The sequence below is a fragment of the Rhagoletis zephyria genome, unplaced genomic scaffold (genome assembly GCF_001687245.7).
Source record: "Rhagoletis zephyria isolate East Lansing unplaced genomic scaffold, Rhagoletis_zephyria_1.1 Rzeph_scaffold_01283, whole genome shotgun sequence".
Lineage (NCBI taxonomy): Eukaryota > Metazoa > Arthropoda > Insecta > Diptera > Tephritidae > Rhagoletis > Rhagoletis zephyria.
Genome location: NW_016158367.1, coordinates 1 through 26,119, shown reverse-complemented (window position 1 = coordinate 26,119; position 26,119 = coordinate 1). Strand labels below are relative to the sequence as shown.

Sequence of the window (26,119 nt, the reverse complement as noted above, 5' to 3'; positions counted from 1 at the left end):
AAATTAAACGCTGTACTATTAGATCACAAAAATTAGGCTCTAAATTGAAAATATCACTTTAGGCATTATGCACCAGGCTTCTTGGGGAATTTCTATGCTAAATAGATAGGAAACAATAAATTTTTTGTGTTTTTTTGAAAAACAAAGACATTTAGCATCTCCCTTTTCCTCCGACTCTTCGAGAAACCCTTAAACATTTGCCTGAGACATTTGATTTAAATTACACTGTATAGACGCCTAAATGATACAAAAGAACGTCCAGACATGTAAACTTAATTTTGGGTCGTAGATTACGGATCTGAATACCGTTTTTCTAGATCACATAATTTCCCTAAGATATTTTCATTTTAAGCAGGGTTCGTATTTGCACACACATGCGCAGCACATCCTAACATTTTACGCTCACACACGTGTGCTGTGCATATAAAAAATTAAAAACTTGCTCACATCACATGTGTGTGCTGTTTGGTAAAAAGCACGGGCACATGTGTGTACTTTATTTTTATTAATATAAAGCACACGCACATGTGTGTGCTTTGCGTAGAGAAACTTATACACTTCGATTTCTATCTCAAATCTTAAAATAATTTTTTAATATGTTTTCTGTCATATAAAAAACAAACAACACCTCACTTGTTATTGAATTGTCTTTCAAAAAATAACGTTTAATAAACAAATTCTTTTAAAAATATATTATGTGCATGTGCATGGGCTGAAATTTGTACAAAAATCGGCTCACACACATGTGCATGTGCTTAATAACAAACAGCACACACTTTTCTGTGAGCAGAGTTTGTTTTCTACTTATGCACACACATGTGTATGAGCAGTGAGTACAAGTTGAATGTGTTTCTGGCGTGTGTGTGAGCAGAGCATGTGTGTGCAAATACGAACCCTGATTTTAAGTTTGCATTGGGAATGAAAAAATTCAAACTTTAACATGAAAAATGTTACTCATACTTCGTGTTCGAGTAGGGACATTTATCCTATGGCGTATGAGTAATATTTTCTGCACGTATTTCATATAAAAAATTAGACTGGTTTACAGCAAAAATTTTCAATTGATGCCACTACCCAATTTCTATGTAGAATTGCTCGGTAATTCCGAAAATCGAATTAATTTTTTTCTATGGATACGTTTTCTAGATATTTGCAATTTACCGTTATTCAGCTTAAAACAAAAAGTGGTTCCACTTAATCACGTATATATTACGAGCCAACTTAAGATCTTAAAATGACATATGTAAAATCAAAGCTAATAAAATTCTTCATAAACCATATATACATCACTTTCCGATACGACTGATAGTTTCTGACAAATTAGTGAATCCAGTTATTTTTTAGTATTTAATGAAAAAATGAAAAAAAAATCAAACTTTAACAGAAGGGAAATTTTAAAAATAACAAGTTCTGTTCGAAATTTTTGCATTTGTGCTAAAGCCTGTTCTGTTACAAAAACAATCAAGTTACTAATAACTTTCATTCTTGTATTCTAAGCGATATTCTTTAACCTTTTATTAGCAAATTTTTGTTAAATTAATACCATATGCATACACACAAGAAGCACTTGTTTCAGCTCAACCATTTCCGTTGCACCATTGCACCCGTGTGCAATTTCCGTTGAATTTGCTAATTTAGTCCCCACGAACCACCGCCGCTAAAGAAGTTTCACTTCAAAAATTGTTTGGAGCAAAAGCACGAGTATGTATTCAATATGTTCTTTTAAAACGTTATCCTTGAATGTCTTTTGAAAAGTTCCGCAAGTTATTTTTGAAAAAAAAAAATATTAAGTACTAATGTGTACACCGCCATATCAACGAATTTATTACTTCCATCTCTGTTACGTTAGAAGCGATTATTTTTTTGTTACTTTTAGATACCAAGTTTTCTTTTACATTTTGTACTCATCACATTATTCCACATTATTCTATGGTTGGCCTTCCGGGATACCATTAGTCGATAGGGAGTACCTCTCGCATTAGTGTGCGCCTTATTTGTATGAACACAATTTTTTTGTAAGCTACTACAAAACAGGACTCCTCCTAGATAGATTAATTGGGTAATAAAAATGTGATTTGCAAAAATTTTTCAAAATCGTATAACGGAAAGCCTTGCGTCAAGAGCCTATAAATTAGTAAAAAGAGCTTATACGTTGATCTTACATGCATATAGCACCGCCATTTTCATATCTCTTCAGGGTTGGAAGTCATTGAGATTTTTTTGCCTGATATTAGGGCTCATGAGCTCTAACAATTTTTTCGCAGGGGAGTTTTGCTTTGTGGGTCAAAGCTGAAAAATAACGCCCGCCTAATGTACATGTATATACTCTATTTATGTGTACATATATTCTACATTTAATAAATATTTCTTCTTTTCCAGGTTATCGCATGCCAGCGCCTGAAAACACACCGCCCGAAATGTATCGCCTCATGTTGAAGTGCTGGTCCGCCGAAGCAGATGCACGGCCACATTTCGATGAGATCTATAATGTCGTTGATGCACTGATAATACGTTTAGATAATAGTCATTAGCAACAAAAGAAACAATAAATTTTAAAAAGAAAATGTAAGCAAATAAAAAACTAAATATTTTCATACGACATACATACATACATACATTTTACAAATTGTAAGCAAAATATTAAATTTAAATGTGCTAAAATTCATATATACATACAATTAAGGTGATATACGTATGTATGTTTACTCATAGGTTAAGTTAATTTATAGATATTTACAGTATATAGATAAGATACAGTACTTCAAACAAATGGCCACATGTTAATTGTTTTTTTTTTATACATATTCGTAATCTTTTTCGAGCCAAATTTTTTTGTTATTTTTCTGTTAATACTGCTTTAACCAAAAACATATAAATCACAGTTTCACACTTTATGCGAAATTTAGGAAAATTCAACAAATTTTCCACTTTTCATTCTGAATCTTTAGAACATTTTTGAGCTTTTTCCATATAAATAAGCATGAATTTCTTGTGACATAAAGTTCGGGAGACCGTTAGCAACAAAATTCATAAAACTGCATACCCAAAAATTTTCTAAAGATTCAGAATAAAAAATTTAAACTTTGATGAAATTTTTTTGAATTTTCCTAAATTTTGTATAAAGTTTGAAACTGTGATCTATATGTTACGTTAAAGCTTGAACACTATTTTCATATAAAAATAACAAACAAAATATAGCTCGAAAAACATTACGAATACTTAAAAAAAATGCAACACGTGGTCATTTGTTTGAATCACTGTAAAATAGTATGTTGCATAAAATCATACACAAATATTAAATAAATCGAAAAAAGTAAATTATATATTTTGTAATGCATACCTTTACACATTTGTACATGCATATATCTACATAGTTTAAGCCCATTACTTCTATTCGTATTTTTCTTGTTTACATACACCCTCCGCTCTGTGTGACAACATCACAAATCGGGGCAGAAGCTCGGCCAAACACTAACATACATATGTGCAAGCGCCAATCATTCTTATTATTAAATATGTATGTATGTTTTAAGTTGTAGCCACTTTCGAATACTCTGCTACTCAAATCACTAAGTAACTGCATTAGCAATTCTATTGGCTTACAGCTGTGTAAATAACGGGAATGCAAATATCTATATTTATATGCGTGTGTTTTGTGTATATGTAGTTCATTGCAATTTTGTAAATTAATTTTCGGTTTTTTTAATTGATGAAAGTTGGAAAATTAATTCCCAATGCATAATAATGTACTGTACTGTATCCTCGATGTGCCAAAATAATGAAATCAAAATGTAAAGCGAATGTAAACACAAGCACTTAAGTTGATTTCCAATATACTTGTGTTTTTTGTTTACATGTGTATGTATTTAAGAAGAAAATAAACTTATAATGTAGATCATTGAGTTTATTAAGTAAGTATGTACTACTTACTATTTTTAAGTGCTAAACAGATAATAATGCTTTCTCGTCGATTGAGAAATGCAGTTGAATCTTAAACTTTTCGTTTGGAAATTTTGAAAATATACTTTTCAAAACTAGTTTAAAACTACACACATATATACGTGTGTACATACATATGTATGTTTAAAAATTTTATATTACGTATCTTACTATTAAAAACTGATTTGAATTATATTTTAATGATATTTATGTACATATAATAATGATTGTGTTTTTTGTAAAATAAGTTATATTCCTTACATTGCTCAATTTATGGCTAAGTCGTTACTTTCGTAATGCCGTCTTATTGCCAATGCTCATTCATATGTATAAATATCCATATTTTATTATACATAATTATTATTGTTGTTTTTTTATCAAGTTACAATATTACTTTGTATCCTCCACTTGAGAAGTTTCGAATCAAAAAATGATATTTGCACAGTCCATAATTTTGCGGCAAAAGCTAACAGCCAAACGACACAAACCTTAGAAATGTTTGTTCGAAAATTAATTTCCGAGAAAAGCGACTTTGAATTGTAATTTTTTCCGGCAGTGCGCCATCTTTGAAGTAAAATACTAAAAAGGCTATTTTTACGACCTGTAGGTCCCTTTTACCTTTCTCCCTCCCATATAACAATTAGGCGCAAAAAGCAAAGTTTCGGTATTAAAAAAAAATTAGAATAAACTATAAAAAGAACTGGAGACGAAATATTATCTTTAATTACATTTAAAAAAAAAAAGTGCGTTTTCTTTTAATAATACGAATTTAATCAAAATACTTAGCATTAAGGACACTAGTTTTCACAAAATGTTTTAAATTTACGGCGTTTGTATAGATACATACATACATGTATTAGTATAAGATCACAATTTTGTGTTTTTATCTTTTTTTGTGTCGGTATGCAAACTTATATTCGCAATGCTGTTAATATTATCTCTTAAGTTTATTGCATAATTACTACATTTAATTTAGTTTTATTTATTTTTACATACATTTAATTTAGTTTTATTTAAGAAATTATATAAATATGTTCGCCTATACATAAATGCTTACATAAATAAAGATAATTCAATTCAATAAAAATTTTTAGCAAAGCTTAAAGGTTTTACTTTTTGGAAAAGTATAGCTACCTTTTTAAAAAATTATATTCAACACATTTAAACTAAATAAATCAATTATAACAACATGGCTGTCAATCCAAATGGGTTTGAAAAGCTTTGTTTCTTAACTTAAATTCAGTAGGGTTGCCACCGGTTAATAAATCTAATTCAGTTTAATTAAAAAAATTGCATATGGCGCATCCCTGCTCGATTCGAACAGCATTCGGCTGTTTCATATCCAAGTTTTTATGTTATAGTACTTACCTAGTTTTCTCAATTTTTTTTCCAGCCGTTTTTGAAATATTGAATTTAAAAAAAAAAACTTCCTTTTTTTAAACGGCCATAACTTTGCAATATGCAGAATTGAGATTTTTCATTTTTTTCTTTTATTTTCAAAATACTTTTGGAATATAAAATCGAATAATGTTTCATACTAGAGCTCTAGATACCCGGGTATCGAGCAATGCGAGTAGCTCGATACTCGCTCGAAACTCGTTCATTGCTCAACTGCTCAAATGTTTGTTCAACATTTTCGATTTTTGAACAATTTCATAAATAAAAGAAAATTTGTAAATTGTATCTGTCAGCAGTTGCTTTCTAATCCATGTTAAATAAATTATATTATTAAATACCAATGTAACAATCTTTGCATTAAATATCAATGATTTGAAAAATTTAAAAAGTTGCTACCAAAAATGTCAATATAATAAAAAAAACATTGCTCAAATTACTCGAAAAAACTCGAATTGCTCGAGCTCATGCTCGGAAATTTTCGAGTAATGAGCATTGAACAAGTGTGCGAGTACTCGCTGCTCATATACCCGGGCTGTTTGAAAATGTGCGAACAAAATCGAGAGCTCTATTTCAAACCTCTATTTCTATAAAATTAAATATTGCATAAAAATAAATACTGCACATATTTTAAAAAGAATGCATGAATGTGCAACTTTAACAATTTTGAGTTAATGGGTTGACCTGATTAACCTTTGGATGTTCTATGTTATACTTTCTAAAAAAAAATTGTTTAAATTTGCGCATATTAAGATAGGTAACCAGTTGCCCCTCTTCATGAATGCAAATGTACACACCTGGTTAATTAAATTAAACACTGCCCGTTTACTTTTAAATGTGTGGCGTAGAACAAATTTCAAATTAGTTTGTAGAGTTCCAAACACGGGCCAAAGTTTCCGCATGTTCGATGTTTATTACTACGATTAGATTCCCACAGATAATATGTACATGTAATTTTGACCTGTTGCATTTAGTTTAGTAAGGTGCTATTTTCTGGTTACAATGTTTTACAATCAAACTGGTGGATTGGGAGCTATCTATGAAATTAAAAAAAATGCTCAAAACTTCTTTGTCTGTAAATTCCGCCTTCAAGAAAAATTTCTATTTTCGGCTTGTTTGAATACTCACTTAACGACATATAACTGAAAATTTAGAAGTTATGAGATGTTTTAAGTACAGTCAAGTTATTGTAGAAAATTAGTCATCAGCATGGTGGTCAATTTCCTTTGAATGCTAAGAGAAGGGTTGTTCGGGATGCAAAAAGTGATTTTTTCGCTTTACAGTTAACTACTACAGGTCGGAAAACTTTCCAAAATTCGCCAACTACTTGGTGTTCTTAAATGTAGCTAAAAAATTAATTTTTCAAAGTAACAAGAATAAAGGAAAATTTCTTGCTTGGAGGATGAGAAGCCAACTGTTAAAAATGTTATAATAGCTCTTACATAAATAAAAACATGTCCTTCAACTTACGAATACTTATGGGAAAAGGTATCCAAATTTACACTGAAGAAAAAAACGAAGTTCGACACGACTTTCGCAATGAGGGTGAATATGAATTACATGAATGTACAGTTAAGTGTCATAAAAAACTTTCAAACTTGATTTCCCACCATTTTTTTTGTACCCATTCATGCTTCTGGCATAAAGGGGACAATATATCGTCACCTGAAATACAAAAAACCGTAACAAACATCGTGCATAAAACGGTATGGGGAGTTGTATTTTAATTTTTTTATTAGTTGCAACCTTTTGCATTCCAGCGACGATGTTTGTTAAGTCTTTTTTTCATATCAGGTCTGTATATGTATATATAATTACTTAATTAAATCAAGAGTTAAGTACAAAGGTATATACACATACACGTATATACATACATACATACATATGTGTATAGTACATGAACCAATCTTACTTTATTTATTTATTGCCTTATTGGCGTAAACAAAGAAAATTTTTTTAAAGTTTTCAAATACGAAACTTTCCCCATTGGGTCCTAGGTAGTTTTCGTACGAAGAAAATGACCGCTCTACATCAAAGAAGGTTAAGGGAGCATACTTAAAAGCAGACAATTCATTTAAATTGTATTTGGTTTTAGAACAACTTTCATTAAACTCCAAAATGCGAGCAAGTGTTCTTATTTCAAGGAAACCTTTATTTTTTTGAAATATTAAATTTGATGTTTTCATAATTTCTTGCCCAATTGTACCCTTTACATCATATATTCTTTTTATAGAGGTATCTACTAAATCAACTGCATCTCTCAAAGAATTACTTCCTTCTAATTTTTTGATTACTTCACATAAAAATCCATAATTGTTATGTACAAAAAACAATTGAGATTTAATAGAAGGCAAGCTTAGAAGTTGTTTTATGTTTTTAATCGATTTCGAATCGGAATCGTCAAGCTCTGCCACTACTGCAGCGAATTCTTCAAGGTTCTGGGCATAATATTTGACTGCATCAAGCCATGTTCCCCATCTTGTTGTTATTGGCTCTAGAGGAAGCGGAATCCCAGGAAATTTGGCATTAAAAACCTGTACACGCGAAGGCGCTTTTAAGAATAGTTTTCCTCCATTTGATATAAGAAGATTTAGTTCATTAAAATGACTGCTAATTTCTTCAGCTAGTCGGTGAATAGAAAGAGCCAAACAAGTAACATGCAACAACTTCGGATAAAATATTTTTAATCCTCTTGCCGCCTTCGCCATGTAGGACGCTGAGTTGGTTAAAAATAGAAGAACTTTGTTTTTGTCGAAATCCTCACCGAGCAAGGTAATAGAGTCATTGAAGGCGCGAGATATTGTCGCATAGTTAATTTTATCCAATTCTACAACGTTGAGTAAAAATTTTTTGTTGCGTATATCTTCATTCTCATGTAGAATTCCCACAATTACATTCGCTACATATCTGCCCTGGATATCGGTAGTCTCATCTATGGAAACCCATAGAAAATGGTGTTTTAGTGTGTTCTTCATTTCATTTAATAAGCGAATATATATTTGATCGATATAAGTTTTGAGCTCTGTTGATTCTTGTGGAATGTGCTCATTAGTATATGTTCTTAAGAAGGTGCTTAGCTGTGGATTGCTAAGCTTAGACAAAGGTATATCTGCCGAAATAAAAGCTTCGCATAAATCCATAGAAAATTCGTTAAACCCTGCTTCTGTAGAAGCAGCAATCAAAGTGCGCCGCTCATATAATTCCCTATGTTTCAGAGTTCTCAAATGCTGGTCAACTTGATATTTCTTTTCGCTGCTCACTATCTTATTGCAAATTTTACAAAATAGCACATATCCATCGGTTTGAAACACGCGCGGATACTCAGCCACATATTTATTTACGTTTTCAGATACAGTTGCTTTGATTTTCGGCATTGTTCACTAAAAACATTGTCAAATATGAATTTAGATGACTAAACAATAAAAATTAGCAAATCATACTCACTTTCCAACATTTAAAAGATGTTTGGTTACAAAATATAAAGCATAAAGTTTTCAGCGAATCCTCTGGTACATAAACAATATTTTGTAAACACAATTAGGTGTGTTCCACTCGAAAGAGAAAGTGTTCCTCACTCTAGAAAAAGAGAGAGCGAATACCTTCCACTTATGGATCGTAAATGTCGTCTTCTTCGTGCGCAAGCCTGTGCAAGAAGTCAATTTGGAATGAAAGCTATTATTTGTTTACATCCGATAGCAATTTTGTAAAATACAAAAAAAGTTTCAGAAATGTATGTAGGCATTTGTTAATTTTATTAGCTATACAGCCATAAAAGGTAATTACACATAAAATCATTGTTTAGAACTGAATTGTTGATTCCGGACACGAAAAGTGGATTTTTGCGTTCCTCGCGCTCTGAGCACTTTTGGCGCGGGTTGACACATTTTTGACGCTTGTGAGAGAGTAACTAATTTTTACGCTCTAATTACCGAAACAGCCCGGAAAGCATGTAGAACAAACCATAATAAAAATATAGTAAGGTAGAACCGCTGAGAGCCACTTTTAAAATTCTTGACGTTTTCAAACAATTTAATTTTTAATTTTACTTACAAACTCACACACACGTTTTCATTTTCAATCTCAAGCAACAACAATTTCGAACAATTTCAATTTTTTATTTTCACTTTTATATGATTTTAAAATGTTGGCAAACTTCAAAAAAAAATCATGGCCGACAAATTGAGAGAACGGTTCTACCTTGCTATATTTTTATCAAGGAACAAACCTATTACTGACATTGCAAAATTAACAGTTTAACAGGGTGGTTCAGATGAATATTTTCGAACAAATTATAATTCGTTTTTTTGCCAAGAGATGTCGCACTAAATTTAAATGGTTGTAAATCAAACAAAGCAAAACTAAGCCAAAACCAAATGCGTTTGATGTAAAATATCCATACTTAACTATCACGATCGAAAGAAGTAGAGATTACAGGAATGACCAAATAACAATTTAACTATTCATGCGTTAATATTTTTGCGTAGTTTTATACAATTATTGAAACATTACGAAGCAAAATGAAGTGTGTAGTGGCAAATTGTAAAAGTGAAAACAAAAGGAAAGCCTGCGATATAAGTTTTTTTTTGTTTCCCACGGACGCAAAACTGGCGAAAAAGTGGGAGCAGTTCTGCCGGCGAGGACGTAAATTAAATACCAAATCGAGCTATGTGTGCATGAAGCACTTTGCCAGAGAAGATATTGAAAATAATAGACAGTTCGAATTGGGTAAAATATTGTGTATTTTTATATTAAGTTGCATTTAATATTGTTTTTGCAAATGCCTTAGGTTTTGCCAAAAATCGTCGTTTAAAGCGGGGTGCAGTGCCCACCATTTACGCAGCTAATGAGGTGGATTCCCAGCGTACGGAAAGAGCTCAGCACAGAGAAAACAAAAGAATCGTCAGCGAGTTACTTCAACAGAGTGAGACTGCCGCTGTCACTGAAAGTAGCAATTTGCATTTATATCAAGTTTTGAATTATACTGTAGCTAAGTTTTTATAGCCGTTGTGAGTGACACTGTTAACGTAGATGTTACTGATGAAAGTCTGAAAAGTAAGGAAAATAGCCTTATGGAAGAAAATATTTGCGATATAGCTGATGTAGATATAACTGATGAAAGTCTGAATAGTAAGGAAAATAGCCTTATGGAAGAAAATGTTTGCGATATTTCCACGACGCGGGAAGTAGAAGAAATGGAACCAAAACTGTAAGTAATTAAAAGCAATACAACACTAAAAATTTTGGCTTATTGAGTTAACATTTTTCTTTTTATTACACACATATAGAGAAGCATTAAAGCGAGAAAATATGAACCTGCGAAAGGAAAACAAAAAGCAATCCAAAAAACTGGCGGTACTCCAGCACGAGTACGAAAAGCAAAAGAAAAAACACGCCTACGAGTTAGATCAGATGCAAAAGCGCTTGGAGGAGTGCGAAAAGGTTTGTAAAAATATGGAGAGAAAATTACAAGGAATCTTCACGAAGGGTCAGGTTGCGAAATTTAAGTATGATATTAATAAACCTACCTGGACTCAGGAAGACGTAGCACAATCCATAACATTGTACGCAACTAGTCCCAAAGCGTACAAATTAATGTACATAAAAGGTTTTCCGCTACCTGGAGTTCGAACGCTACAGAAATGGGCACAAAATATCGACCTTTCAAGAGGTTTAATAAAACCAGTTTTTAAATTATTAAAAGCTTCTACACAAATGGACACGATTCAAAAGATATGTGTTTTGAGTTTCGACGAGATGAAAATTAGGCAAAATTACTGTTATGATACCTCGTCGGACTCACTGCAAGGACCTGGCAACTATGTGCAAGTAGCAATGCTCAGAGGTAAATATATATTATAAACAACATTTAATGAAATTTAAGTTTACGAAATAAGCATTTAATAAATCTACTTTCTTCATTAGGGCTGGTATCTAAATGGAAACAGCCAGTGTTTTACGACTTTGATTTCAAAATGACAAAGGACGTTCTTTTCAATATATTAAAAAGTACTAAAGATTGCGGGTACAATGTTGTAGCGGTTGTGTGCGATCTTGGCGGCACAAACGGGTCTCTTCTTAATGGGCTGGGAGTGCATGAAGACAAGCCGTGGTAAGTTTACTTAATTTGCGGTTTATTTTACTTTTTGTAACATATTGCACTTTTACAGGTTTGTTTTTGATGAGCAGATAGTTGTCACATTTGCAGACGTTCGCCATATGCTTAAATTACTGCGTAATCATTTCCTTGATCAAGGATTTGTGATAAATGGCAAATCAGTGAAGAAAGAAATAATTTTAGAGTTATTGTCTATCACCTCTAAAGATTTGACAATAGCTCATAAAATTTCAGCAAACCATTTAAATGTATCCGGACTGCAAAGACAAAAAGTGAAAACAGCAGCGAAATTATTTTCACACACAGTAGCGCAGGCAATAACGAGAGCAGCAGGTTTGGGACATTTGAGTGGCCACAATTGGAAAGAGTGCTTCAAATTATTTAAATTGGTGAGATTTACATACAGACATCTATATAAGTACATACTTATATGTAATTATAGTTAAATTTCAAATATTTAAATTTTAGACTAGCGATTGGTTTGATGTGATGAACGTCAGAAAACCACATGCTGGTGAAAGAACGCGCTGTCGCGCCTACGGTCTAGCGATTGATGAACAAGTTAAAATATTAGATGGCATGACGGAAATGATGAAAAGTATGAGAGTAATAGGAAAACACAGACTGCTACCATTTCAAAGAGGTAAACTATGTAGTCTTCTTACCCGCACGGTTGCCACTTGTTAAAAAAAAATAACCAACCAAACTCTGAAGAAAAAACAACTAAGCTGAAAAAAACAACCAAATTTGTTATCCATTTAACTAATACGAAAAACAAAATGTATAATAAAAAACAAAAATTCAACAGTTTTATTGAGCTTGAAGCCGTATTTTTTGTGAAAATTTAGTGGGAAAACCATATTAATTTACATTTTGGTAGAAGTTATAGCTGCTATTTCGGAAAACAAAAATTATTGAAACACTTGTGCGTTCAACCCCTATTTACCTCTTATATGTGCATATAAAACATTCTACATTAAAAATAGGAATTCGAAAAATTCATTTATTCATTTTTGGCATTCAATATACAATAATTCTTTTTGTAAAGAAAAAATTTGCTAATTTCTAATTTAAAAAAACACACCAAACCAGAGAAAAAACTACAAAACAACCAAATTGAAACAATAAAAGAAAAACAACCAAGTTTGGCTGGAAACAACCAACAGTGAGTGGCAACCGTGCTTACACGCATACTTGAAGTGTATATAGAGCCACGATAAAATATAGCACGCTAAAATTTTTTTTACTATTATTTTGATTTTTTTAAGGTTCATTAATTTTTTATTAAAATTTAAACATATATATACTTATATGGTTATCTAACTAAAACCATTAAGTCCAAATTTCAAAGTAGGCAAAAAATGTAAAAAATTGCACAAACTTTTCATCAAAATCTAGTATAATAAAGTGCAATTTTGAAGTTTATAAATTATAAAAATCAATATAAAAAATCATCATCGAAGTTGTACTCTCTTACAGTAAAATTAAATAAGCTATACAATTGCATACCAAAAATTACTCTATTAATTAAAATGTTTGGAATATTAAGACGAAAAGTTTGTGGAATTTTTATAATTTTTGTACAAATCTGAAATTTGGGTTTATGTATATGGTATTTTGTTAGATACAGAGCAATACTTTTATATAAAAATAGTGAACATTAAACAAACAAAAGATAAATTGTCAAAACTGTTCAAAATACTGAGGTGCTATCGGTTTGCTGCGAGCTGTACAAATATATAAAGTATACGTATGCCTATTTATTTGCAGGTATCATACAGTCGTCCAATGCGCTGAAAACGTTGTATGAAATCGCTAAAAATCGGTTCAATGTGAAGTACATTTTAACGTATCGTTTGAACCAGGTTGCGATCGAAAATTTCTTTGAAGTCATTCGGGCAAAAGGCGGCTTACATGATCATCCGGACCAGCAAGAGTTCAAATATCGCCTTAGAGGATATTTACTTGGACACCATGAAGGCGAGATATCGAATTCGGCAAATGAGGAAGTACATGATACATCAGACTTGGAAATATCGCAGCCACCTCTTACAGGTAACAAAAATTGAGTTTAATCTTTTTAATATAGTAAAAATATTGATTTCTATATCTACAGGTTTCCTTCTGAAAAGATTTGTACCTGAAGAATGGCCGATCGATATAGAGCCGGTAGAGTTCGAACATGTGGAGTTAGATGATCCAGAGAATTTATCTGGTTATATATGCCACCGATTGCGAGACGATATCTCTAGTACATCCTTCAAAGGCGCAGATGGTCCGCTCTACACCTGGGTAAATCACTTAAGTGAAGGTTTATCTGTACCTAGCTGCAGTATGATGGACCATGAAAGTAATCTAGAGTCTGTAGTAAAGTAGAGTCAGTTTAGACTGTATTTTAATAAAAAAAAATCAAGGAAATACTATGAAAATAAATTGCCAAAATTTCTCAAAATGAACCACTGCTTTTAAATTGAACACAAGTATGCATGTGTACATATTTTCACACAAGGGCCAGTTTTTCAATGCCACTCTTAACTTAGATTAAGTAGACTGAGTTTAAAGTGAACAGCTGGCTGACCTTTGATTGGCTGAGCTTAGCTTAAACCAGCCAGATCGGGCGTTTAAACTGAGTGAAACTACTACATATTTCTATGAAAACAGTGTAAATTGTAGTTAGAACAAAATTAAAGCTAATACATGTGTACATTTACATATATTTCGCTTGTGTATGTACATTTGGACAATAGTTAGTACCTCGTCTGTCATAACAATTGCAATGTCTTTTTCAGTATTTCTTTTTAGTTTAATTTTAACTAAGTTATATGTATTATACATTCGTACTCATCTGTGTGCACATATGTATAATTGTAATTATACTTATACTCTAATAAAAGAAACACTCGAATATTTACATGCTTGCCAAATACAAACGATGCATCACGTTTAGAGAGGACGCTGTTTTCTACATGGTACTATGTTGGCCATTACTTGTTGAATATACTTCCATGGGGAATTTAGATAATTGCTGGTTTAGTTTGCTGACGATGATATACATACAAACACAGTTTCTAAAATAAATGCGTACTTATGTATGTATAACTTCACTACCTACTTTTTTGTTAATATGTACCTGCTTATTTTTAGTGGTGGTAAGTAGCAGTGCACCAGTGGATAAAATCGCCAGTCGCAAATTTATGCGGCATCTTACCGCGCTGTTACGTACCTAATATAAAACCGTGCGCAAATTATAATACATTTCTCAAAGTTCAGCTTAAATTATGTTTTACTTACATAGAATATTTGTTTCCGAAGAAGCCACACTCACACATCCTCTCGGATGTGGCACGAATGTCGCCAGTTCAAAGCTGTGAAGTCAATATAATTACTGATTTATGGTGGTTGGCTACCGTCCACACAAATGACAAAAAAGTAGTAAAAAAAATCCTATAGTAGTACTCTCGGCAGAACTGGGACATACTAGAAAGCTAGATTTTCCCGTTTGAAAAATGAATCACATTCCTCTAACCGGAGTTCCTTTAACAAAGCGAACAGCACGAATAATCAAGGCTTTAACCTGTTGGACCAATTGCTTAAGAGGGAATTCGTCGGTATTCAACGTTGTTCGAGCCTTGGTGCAAATTCAGTGTCCTGTGATTACGCCGCACAGTGTACGATTGGTCCACATACGTATGTAGCTGCTTGTTTTTCTGCAATTCGAAAACTATTGAGCATGGATTAGTGAAATTTTGTACAAAAAATTGGTCATTTAGAGGCACTGTCACGCTTACCCCACATATAACCCGGAGATATTTAACGAGCTACAAAAAAATGTATATTCGGAATAGCCTCAAAAAACTTTGCCTTCGCTTTTTATTAGGGATGCAAGTCAAAAAAATACATCGATGTTTTTTTCCATTTGATGCATCGAAACATAGCATCGATTCATATCGATATTTCGTATAAAAGCATTGATATATGCGATGCATCGAATGAAAATATCAACAGTTTCTTTCAATTAAAAATATACAACAATAAAGTGAGACAATCGGAGCGTCGATAAATGTTTAAGTATTAACTTACGGTGAAATGTATTTATTGATTTAAATAGTTCCAATTCCAGTTTTTTTTTGTCGTTTGAGAAGCTTTCGAAAAAAGTTTTCGGAAGGTGCTGAAGTGGCGACAATAAGCCTAGTAAAATAATATAAAGTGTGCCAGCTAGCAAAGAGATTCCATTTCGGTACACTTTGGTAATTTATTATCATAATTTTTTCTTTCATGTGACACCCTTTTGAGTAATAACTTATGAAGTTTTTTGATTTGATAACAAAATTAAAAAAAAAAATTTAAAGAAATTCTTGCCGCCGAAAATCGGGCAGAGGTGTGCAACCAAAGGTCAATTCCAGAATTGAAAAAAGCGAAAATAACAAATTCAAATATTTCTTTGATATAAGAGTACCTCACTTTATATTATTGCACTATGTTTATAAGCTATGTGAAACAATTTTGGCAATTGCTGTTTAAAATCTGCCAAATTTCTAAAGGGTTTTAGAGTGTCAATATCAAATCCATTAATATCATTTGGCACTAAACGTTTCTACTATTAAATTAGAAATTTATTAGTGCAAATAACTCATACATTTTGCATATTATTAATAGATTGTATATTCTAATTGTGCATAAATAGTGAAATTTCCACATTTAGAAAAGTTACTAGAGCAAAGAATTTGGAAGCTTACATAATAATTTTAATATGTACAGTGTACAATGCACACAAAAGTCGATGCATCGAAAAAAATACATCGATATATATCGGAAGGTCCAAAACATCGGTTTTATTCGATGCATCGAATAGCAAACATCGATGTTTCCGATGCATGAAGTTGTGATGGTGTGTGAAGTTTAAGAGTTAATAAACTGAGATACAAGTTTTATCGAACAACGTGAATGCGGGCTAATTTTCTAAAATTAAATTTAAGTTAATAACGCTTTACTTAAACATGAAAAATATGAAATATTCAGTCAAAGTTTACAAAGATCCCAAAATTGTATATTGATTAAAAAGAACACATCGACACCTGAGTGGAAGATCGACCTATCTCGGCGACCAGTTCGAAAACGCCCCATCTCAGAAAGCTTTTCAAGTACGCCCTATTTCAGAATTCAACACGCCCTATTTCAGCACATTTTCAATATATTTTGATTTAAGATAGGGGGTTTCGAACCGATTTAAAATTCTGAGAGTTTTTTAAAGAAATTCTGAAATAACATTTTAACAATTTTTGCAGAAATCACAAAACACCAGCAATTTAAACATTGAAATTTAACCCTCTATTCTAACAGAGTCACAAAACTTAGCTAATCACTGTTGTGATTTCAAGTGCGCCGAGAAATGTGTCACAAAAAATTCGATTTTGAGTGCTAGAAAAATACACAAAAATTTAAAAAATTGAATTGTAGCGGCATATTTTTGCAGCGGCAAGCTTTGAGGCGCGGTAGAAATCACAGCAGTGATGAGCTAAAGTTTGTGACTTTGTTAGAATACGGCTGTTAGTCTTAAATATTTAGTCTGTTCCAATAGCAGTCCGGTTTACAGGATTTAGTCAGAACTTACAGGAAGTCGTTCCTATTGACATAAAACCTGTAAGTGGGAATACATTTGAGAGAGTAACTGAGCAACTGTTCCTAGTCAGAAATTACAGGATTTAGTCCGGAGTTTTTTTTCCTGTAAGTTCATGAAAAGTGTCAAACGATCAGCTGATTTCCATGTGCAAGCAAAAACAAACAGCGGTGAAAGCAAAGTACCTTATTTTTGTAAAAAAATGGAAGTAAACAACGAAATGTTTGAATATGTATAGATTTTAATAATTATTTAGTGATATTTCAGCTAAATCAGTGTTGTACAAATGACATGTAAACAAACCGACTGACGTTTTTACAGGAAATAGTGCTTTTTGCGTTCCTATGCACTTCTGCATCTGTTCTCCTTTTACTCTCATTTGAGAGAGTAAAATTGTAGTTTGACAGTTCCACAGGTTTTAGTCCGAAGTTCAAAGACTAACGCGCTTGATATTCTTCCAAATGAAATTTTATGCCGCCATACACTTTAATTCAAATTTTCTAGTTGGTAAGATTTATTCATCGTTCTAGTTCAGAGCTTTTTTCCATGTGGCTGACGTTGTGTTTCTCTCTCTGGGAGAGCAAATGAGATATGTTCTGAACGCTTTTCAGTTGTTAACTCAACTTCAACTTTAGGTCAGAACCAGAACGATGAATCCGCCATTATTGCTTCGACTTTGTCAAGCATTTCTAAAAAAAAATTTTGATGTTTCGAAATTTAATATTTCTAGAACATGGAAATAAAACATTGTGCGCCGCTAAGAATTCTTCGTCAGGTGAAGTAAGTATTTAAACCCTTCATAAATGTATCCTTCATATAGCTGTAATGATAGTCGCACGTGAACGTCATGCTTTGAATCTATTTAAGAAATACTACTTGTATTTAATTTAAATAAACTTCAGGCCAAACTTTATAATAATAATTTGTAACAACACTTTTTGAAACCATCGTAGAATATATATAATTATTAAAGCGAAGAAATCTTTGAAACGTATAGTTAAAAATAAGCCCATAAACATCACGATTAGATGTTGAATTGCAGCCAATTTGCGGGGTTTGTTACAGTTATCTGCTCCACATCCTCAACAGAAACACCTTTTGCGAACAGACGTGGCAAAACATTCATATACACATGATGATAGCCATGACCGCCATACGAAGTCTAAAACAAAAGTTTAATTATCTACATACATATCATCTCATTAAAAGCTCATTCATAAATTTCTTACCAATCGGTGTCTGGTATGTATGTCATGAGACAATAATATTCTGTTCGCTAAACCTTCCTCTAACAATTTCAAAACATTAGAAATACGCTGACCATCCGATGGCATATCAACGACAGGATTAAGTTGATAGAATGAACACTCGGCACCAAAGAGATCGTATTGAATATAGCTGCCTAATTTAGAGAACTCAAGCAATTGATCGACATCGAGAAGGGTGCCTAAATATTAACAATAATGTTGTGTTTTAAAATTATTATCCTCATTCTGTTCATTTCTAACTCACGATCCACATGCGACATAATGGCTTTGTCAGCGCGTCCACCAGCTTCCAAGTACAGACGCATTATCTCGAATGGCGCCTCTGCATCACGTCCAGGATGAAATGAAACACCGCAACCGAGTACTTCTTGTATTTCACCGGTTGCGCGTATTGCATGCTTTTCAAAATCTTAAAGTGTAAACACTGCGAAATAGACAAATTTGTTTTCTCATTAAACCCACCGCACTCACCATGTAGCGGATAGACACTACCCACTTCACCAATGTAACCACATTTCACCATGCCGACACCTTCCACTTCAACACCAGTGATGATTTCTCTTGAATACAAATCGGTCATTTGCTCAACGGACATACTCAAATGGTCCTTCTCCTGCAAATTGTGTACATAATGGCCAGTGCCAGCGATTATGTGAACTCCAGTGCTTTTTGCCACATCGACAAAATGTTCTAAATTGCGTTTTAGTCCATGTGAACTATTTTCCACTATTGAACCGCCACCTAATTTCTTATATAGCGCCACATCTTTCTTGACCGCTTCGCTAACCTCTTCGCCATAAAAGTGAACATTTTCATGCGACGAGTAGGGATATTGACGTACGTAGCCGATCGTTTCAAGGCTAATTTTCTTGTTTAAATACGATTTGAATTCCTCAGGTGGTTCACAGTAGAATCCCTCAAAATCCAATGCCAGATGCTCGTGGGTGAGAGTACGGCCCAACAGATTTGGTTCAATGGCACCGAGTACTAAAAGAAAATAAGAAGGAAAGTAATTTTTAAACAAAAACAAAAACACAACCACCTTTAAGGTTCATTTAAAAATTTAGATGTACCGGTAGTTTCATTATGATGCAATGATCGGATCCCAATGTAAGTAGTATGGAAGAAGAAAAAAGAATTATGGAAAACGGTTCACGTGATCCACAAATCCTCCTTTTTTGAAGTCGGTCAATAATAAATGAGAAACATATGCGCATGTATGTATATGTAAAAGATGCTCTCAATGTTCTTCGCAAATATAGGAGTTAATTTCTGACTCCTGGAGGCCAGGTTATATTCTCAGATTAATTAGAAAGCAAATATCTAAGACAGTTAAAAAATCCACTTTTCGGAGACAAATCCGGTTATTATTTTCCTATGGTTGAAATCACTACGAAGCGAAGATAACAAATGTAACTAATATAAAATTAGGAAGAATGCAAAGGGCAGCGTTTGCTAACAAGGGGTGTTATGTCATTCTTCCTTTCAAATTAGGATACAATATCCGTTATTTCTGCCAGCACTTTTATGCCAACGGCCCAAGAAAGCGCGCGGGTGTTTTTCAGGCAGAATTGGTTTTTATTGCCAAAGTTTCACCTGTGAGAGCACTTACGTAACTCTTTAAGGAAAAAACCGTCGCCAACTCCTCAGATACTCGGGACTGCAATTTTTGGCCCTGCCACCCTTTACAGCCAGATAAAAACATATGCAGCTCTATTTAATAGCGTCTGCACCCAGTTTTTATATAGAACTAATTTGTGTTCCTGATCATTGCAATATACCTGGAGCTGAGATCACCGTTGAGTTTTATTTGCTTAGGATAATTTGCCTCCAATTAGTAATCGGACATTGATTGGCGTACATATATCGACACTGTAAGCGAAACCAAGGCCGGACGTGGCTAGACTGACGTAGCTCTTAGTTGACATTGAGGTTTTGGTTCCTACGCATTAAAAGTATTGTATTGCCTGCAACGACTACTGCATAAGTTGAAAAAGAAACAGTTGAGCACCTTGCTTCATTTAATGTGGAACACGATGGCCGCTTTGAGAACAACTCTCTGGTTTAAGCAGATTTTCCACAAAATTCTCCATTTGAAAAACAATTCCGCTAATAGTTTATTTCCGCCAAGCCTTAACTGCAGTTTATGTCTATTGAAAAGAGGAGATTAGAACTTGAAGGTGGTAATTGCTCATATTAAGTGAGTAGATACAAGCAATCGAAAACAAATAGTAAGAAATAAACTTTAGTGATCACCCCATTTTAATGTTATTTGCACTTACCTTAGCTCTTAACTGCAGTAAAGCTCTTGGTGGAAACGAGGTATAGTATCTAAAAGGCTTATATTTTCGTGTGAGTTCTTTATAGCCACTATAACTAAACCAAACTTCGATATTTGCCAAGTTAAATATCATTCATCAGAAGGAAAAAAAGGGCGCCCGCGAATGTAATGAAAGGATCAAGTGCAGATGAACCCTTCCCCACTCGGGATGTACAACTGGTACAACTTCGCAAAGGTGAGAAGAGATTAGCGAAACAAGAAAAAGAATTAAAAAGAAAATGTGCATCTTTTAAATTTTCTCGAAAAATTTTGTGGGTTAGCTATGCAAAAATGTTTTTTTTTTTGTAAACTAAAATGTATTTATTTATTTTAACGTATTTTTTCCACCGGGATTACTAAATTTATTATATTTTAAGACGTCCACCAAAATATTTCGGAAAAATATTAAAACTTAAGCGAGCTGGACCGATTTGAAAATACCTCCGAAAATGGAGTTTTATATGTATAAAAATAGTTTCTTAAAGAACTTTTTGAAAAAAGTCCCCGCAGATGACAAAACAGCTTAGCGTTAAAAAATCTGCATAAAAATATTTTAAAATCTTTTCAACGGAATCGTAATAATGAGATTTTTGATGGTGTTTTTTTTTTTACTCTTTTCGAAGATTGATTTACGAAAAACCTAAATAACTGGGCCAAAAATATTCTGATTTAGACTTTTGGGATCTCAATACAAAGGTATTTTCCAACTTTTTTTTATTTATGTGCAAAAAAATTCATTCGTGTCCCAATTTTTTTTTTTTCAAATACCAACACATCTTAATGCAACTTTGAATGATGTTCGTTTATCCTACCTTTCTTGTTCATCCTTTGAATGAGTTTATTATCAACATAGACCATAGCTTTCCAATGATACCTCTCAAGTCTAAATCGGAAGAGTTCAAGTATTTCTTATACCAATTTTTAAAAAAAGTTAAAAAACTGCATCAAAAATCGCATTATTACGATTCCGTTGAAATTCCTTTTTTTTAATATTTTTATGTAACTTTTTAAGCTTAAACCCTTTTGTCATTTGAGGGCATTTTTTGAAAAAAACATCTTTAAGAAACTATTTTTATTCATAAAAAACTAAATTTTTGAAGGTATTTTCAAATCGATCTAACTCGCTTAATTCTTAATATTTTTCCGTAATATTTTTGTTGGACGTCTTAAAATATAATAGATTTTATAATTCCAATGGAAAAACAGTACCGATTTTTTTTTTTGTATGGGGAGTGATGCAGTCTAATGTATATACATAAATAACTGACGCACGAAAAACAAAGTTTCAGATCTGAAGCGTTTGTAGGAAGAATATGTAAGGAAGAAGATGTTAACGAGCTTTAATATAGCCAACCATAAGTTTAATAGCTATTATCTCTTATGGGATGTGATACGATTTTTACCCTACATTAGACGTAAGTAATAAAATAACTAAATTTTTGGCACTGCCCACTTTAAAAGTTATTAACCGACCGTCTTTTGTTTTATGCCAACCCCAGACGTCATATGGTTTTTATGGGAAAGTTTTTATGACATCGCCTTTCGAGAGGCAAACGCTGTTAAGAAAACGTTCAAAGTTTCGTTTCTTAAAAATAGCTTCGGTAGAGTTATAAGTTAACCTAGTGGATCTTAACTCAGATGTTTAATACAGTTCAAATCATCTGTATTTTTGATATACGTTTTACTTTTGTGCACATTTTTCTGAGTCGAGCACAGGGAAACCAAGTTATACTAGAAATTCACTTCCAAATTGCACAGTTAAAATAAAATAGTTTACTTTTTTTTTTTAATTATGCTCACTCAAAATGCAAGAAATAACCATTGAAACACTATACTAACTAGAAAACTTGATTTCGAAATAATGGACGCAACGTTTTTTCAATTTGCAACAGATCATGTGACCATATGTTTTTCACACAAAGTCGTTCACTAAAGTTTTATTTTTGTCGCCATTAGTTTATAAAACAACAGCAAAATGTATCGACATTGTAATGTATATAAAATGTGTTTCTACATATTTTGCTCACCAGTTTGAACAATTGGCATCTTCACTTTTCGTCTTTTTCTGTATAAAAAATATTAACTACTTAAATAAGAACAACCCAATTAATGTACAAGCTTTTGTTATGATTAAGCAGTGATCGCTGTGAACGCTCCAATAATACTGTGAAGCCTTAAAAACTCTCGTTACAATATTGCTTCAAAAACACACAAACAAAAGCGAACGAGCTGCTGAACGAAGTAAAATCCAAAACAAATAAAAAAAATGAAAACACTGTATAAGATTAACGAAGAAATATGCAAATAAAATACAAATACAAGAAAATATTTTGAACATCTTATGCATAGATAGCCACTGGCATTAATTTAATATATGTATGTGTGTACGTGTGTACGAATGTGTGTTTTTGATAAGAATCCAATATAAAAGGCTAACGATACCCTGCAGGAATTTTGGAAAATCTTTTGAAAATGAAATTCACGCTGTGCATTGTATAATTCAAATTAAATTATTGGTTTTCATATAAATGCAAATACATCTCGGTCATTTGCTGGAAAAACAGATAACTCAAAAACCGCGGCAGGAATGGCTTTTAAAAGCCATTTTGATTGATATCCATAGAGTAATAATTCATTTACCTATTGCATACATTGAAATAGAATAGCCTTTGTAATCAAGTCTGACACTCATGTCGGGATACATTTTTCAATTTTCTTAAATTAAGTTGAAATTGATTATATACACGGGTGGCAACGCTCCTACATGCAGTTTAGAAATAAAGTTCTTTCAAGGCTATTTTGATTGCTATCCATATTGTAGTAATTCCGTTAAGCTATCGTGTACATCAAATTTAAGTTTGAAAACAGGTGGTCACCCTGCTCAAAATATTTTCAAACTATAACCTTTTTTATCTAGCCGCCGTATTTTGATAAATACCTAAAGTAACTAATTCCATTAATTCAAGTTGAATTAAATTTTTAAATCAGGTGGCAACCCTCATACATGTATTTTGGAAATAAAGTTTCTTCAAAGCAATTTTTATTGATACTCATATTGAAGTAATTTATTTGACCTATGCTATGAACTTTACTAACTCCTGGTAGTGCAGAGAGAGCCGATCAGTCCTGTAGTCGCTCCGCCGTACTTCAGGGTGCAATCAACCTACATACATATGTATTTATGTATGATGTACATAAGCTGCGATTAGGTTATAAATATTGGTCCGAAGCTGCGCCATCTGTTACTCAAACATCGAAATACACATACAAAGTTTTGTCCCCTTTTCACACTTCCAGCAAGTGTTGGCAAAAAGATGACGAAGTGATTTTGTATGAAAAATCATGTATGCCCATATATTTGAATCAAATAAACATACTTACAAGGTATAAACCAATACTTCCTATTTACCAAACGAAATGAAAAATCTTGAATATTTACTAAAGAAAACGAAAATAAAAACATTTAAGTGGTTTTCGAGCATTTTGGTAATAAAAATAGCTAATTTTTCAACAATTTTTTGCCTTAAAATGCTCATTTTTTGTCGAATTTTTATACTCCGAAAATGAAGGTTATGTGTATCTGCGAAAGTTTCTAGAGCACTTTAGAGGCTCAAATTTGTACTTAAAGTAAGCCAAAATTTAAGTTTTTTCTACCACATAAACCGAACTGATCACCTACAAAAATGAATTTGTCGGTGGATTTGGAATTTTATCTTTCGAAAGCCGTCGTCTCTTAGATAATTCTATCATCAAGCCTTAATTTAGTTCCCCGCTACTTATACTAGTTGATAACAGCTTTTTGATCGTACATATATAGCGTAACTTCTACCTAACATATTAAATTTATATACGCCAGGTGAGAGGCGTGATGCCCAACGGTTTTACATGTATGCAAATATACATACCCTGCAGTGCGGGGGAGCGACTGATGAATCGGTAGCTACCTGGTAAACTCCGTCAATTACCGACCGACTACTTGCAGTGTATTTCAGCGATTACTTTTACAAGACAATGTCCTAGGCGGTAGTGACCATCGGCTCTCTCTGCACTACCGGGAGTTACTAAAGTAGTCACTTCGACTCTGCACTACCTTGTTCATTACCACGGGCTAATAGAGTAACTACTTACCTAGGAGGCGGTGGAGTAGTGCTTCAAATGTAGCGATTGACTCCAGCAGTACTGGAGGGTACTGCATGCAACAATACATACGCACGATCCTGATACTCGACTTTAATGTGTGGCGTGTGTGTTTAAAGGGGTTGGTGTGTAGGGTGGGTTTAAATGACTCACAGGGGTGAGGCCACGCAGGTGCAGTTTACGACGAACTGCGCTAAGACAGGAACGTACGATAGAGCTTAGTGCTCAAAACCGCCTCCCTACGAAATAGTAGTACCCGGGGGTGTACATTACAGCGGGAAGGCAAGGAGTTTAAGTTCGGATAGACGTTCCACTCTAGGGGGGTTTTTCCAATCTGGCGCCACGAAAAAAACGAATTTATATCAGCGATAAATGAGTGTATTTCCCTTTTGAGCACTTTTCCATGCACAACAGCGACTGTGAAGTGACCGGTTAGTACACTTCGTAGAGTAGGCTTTCTGGACTATGCCTCATGAGCGTCCATAGAAAACTCGTAACCGAAAACCGCGAGATGATTCAGGAGGAAATAATAGGAAAATTTGCCGAAAACCGAGACGTTTGTTATTAACGCAAAAATGATTAAATAAAAAATATATCAAAAAATTAACAAGTATATTTCGTTTCGTTCCCCCTTACACCAGTTTCTGGCTACGCCCTTATATGTACACATTCGAAAAATAGAGCATAATAATAACATTGGTGTAGTAACGGAAATGACAGTGATAAGTAAATATGCAAAATGTAAACAACAGCTTTTAAAATCCAATAAAGATATATGTACATATTTAAATTTAAGGACCTCCCATTTCGTATGTAGCTGTCTTTAATTCCAAAGTTTAGTCGGAAAAATCTTGACCAATTCAAAAAGTCTGTAGCAAATTCTTTCACTGCACGGGGATATCCCTTCCTTTTCTATTGAAAATATTTATAAATCATATGAGTATTAACTATGCTGTGGCTGAGTGGTTAGACGCGGAGCAACCTCTAAACTAGAAATAGTTTTTTCCTTCACGAGGCAATTCATTTGATGTATGAATTTAAGCTCATATAAGTCGACCTTCGGAGAAAGGGAAACACCCTCATATCGGACTCTTAAATGAGCTCATTATGAGCGTAATGGCTCCGAAATAGGACTCCTTAAAGACTCATTTACGACTCCAAATGTTTGCTGGGAAACTTTTTTTCTAATTTCTACATTGGTTTTTCTCTGTATAAGAACATTCGAAATTCGTTTCAATACATACTACTATTTACTATGTGTACATGTTAATAACATCAATGATGTGCAACGAATGCATATTTGCACAAAAAAATTAATAGTACTTGTC

At 33.1% G+C, this 26,119-nt stretch overlaps 3 protein-coding genes and 1 long non-coding RNA gene across 8 annotated transcripts in view; 1 reads left to right on the top strand and 3 right to left on the bottom strand.

Moving 5' to 3' along the window:
• FER (tyrosine-protein kinase Fer) overlaps positions 1–2,608 on the top strand; it is a 109,655-nt gene extending 107,047 nt beyond the window's left edge. For 4 of the 5 annotated variants that reach the window (XM_017616817.1, XM_017616819.1, XM_017616815.1 and 1 more), the window contains one exon: positions 2,380–2,531. In XM_017616817.1, coding sequence (XP_017472306.1) covers positions 2,380–2,531 — 152 coding nt within the window. Of the gene's footprint in view, positions 1–2,379 lie in introns of all 5 variants that reach the window. The other variant, XM_017616816.1, reaches the window with a different exon arrangement.
• Positions 2,609–7,087: 4,479 nt separating this feature from the next.
• LOC108363449 (uncharacterized) lies at positions 7,088–8,892 on the bottom strand. Its single transcript, XM_017616814.1, has 2 exons — positions 8,779–8,892; positions 7,088–8,714 (listed from the first exon to the last, which is right to left on the bottom strand). Exon 2 carries the CDS (start codon positions 8,706–8,708, stop codon positions 7,248–7,250), a length of 1,461 nt encoding a protein of 486 aa, XP_017472303.1. The 5' UTR covers positions 8,709–8,714; positions 8,779–8,892; the 3' UTR covers positions 7,088–7,247.
• Positions 8,893–14,143: 5,251 nt separating this feature from the next.
• On the bottom strand, positions 14,144–15,720 carry LOC108363448 (uncharacterized). The gene is made up of 4 exons (XR_001847626.1): positions 15,238–15,720; positions 14,741–15,170; positions 14,580–14,672; positions 14,144–14,517 (listed from the first exon to the last, which is right to left on the bottom strand). It is a non-coding gene; the product is annotated as an uncharacterized LOC108363448 (long non-coding RNA).
• Positions 15,721–17,736: 2,016 nt separating this feature from the next.
• On the bottom strand, positions 17,737–22,839 carry LOC108363447 (phosphotriesterase-related protein). The gene is made up of 5 exons (XM_017616812.1): positions 22,682–22,839; positions 18,806–19,321; positions 18,579–18,743; positions 18,296–18,513; positions 17,737–18,228 (listed from the first exon to the last, which is right to left on the bottom strand). Exons 1-5 carry the CDS (start codon positions 22,698–22,700, stop codon positions 18,091–18,093), a joined length of 1,056 nt encoding a protein of 351 aa, XP_017472301.1. The 5' UTR covers positions 22,701–22,839; the 3' UTR covers positions 17,737–18,090.
• Between the last annotated feature and the right edge of the window lie 3,280 nt (positions 22,840–26,119).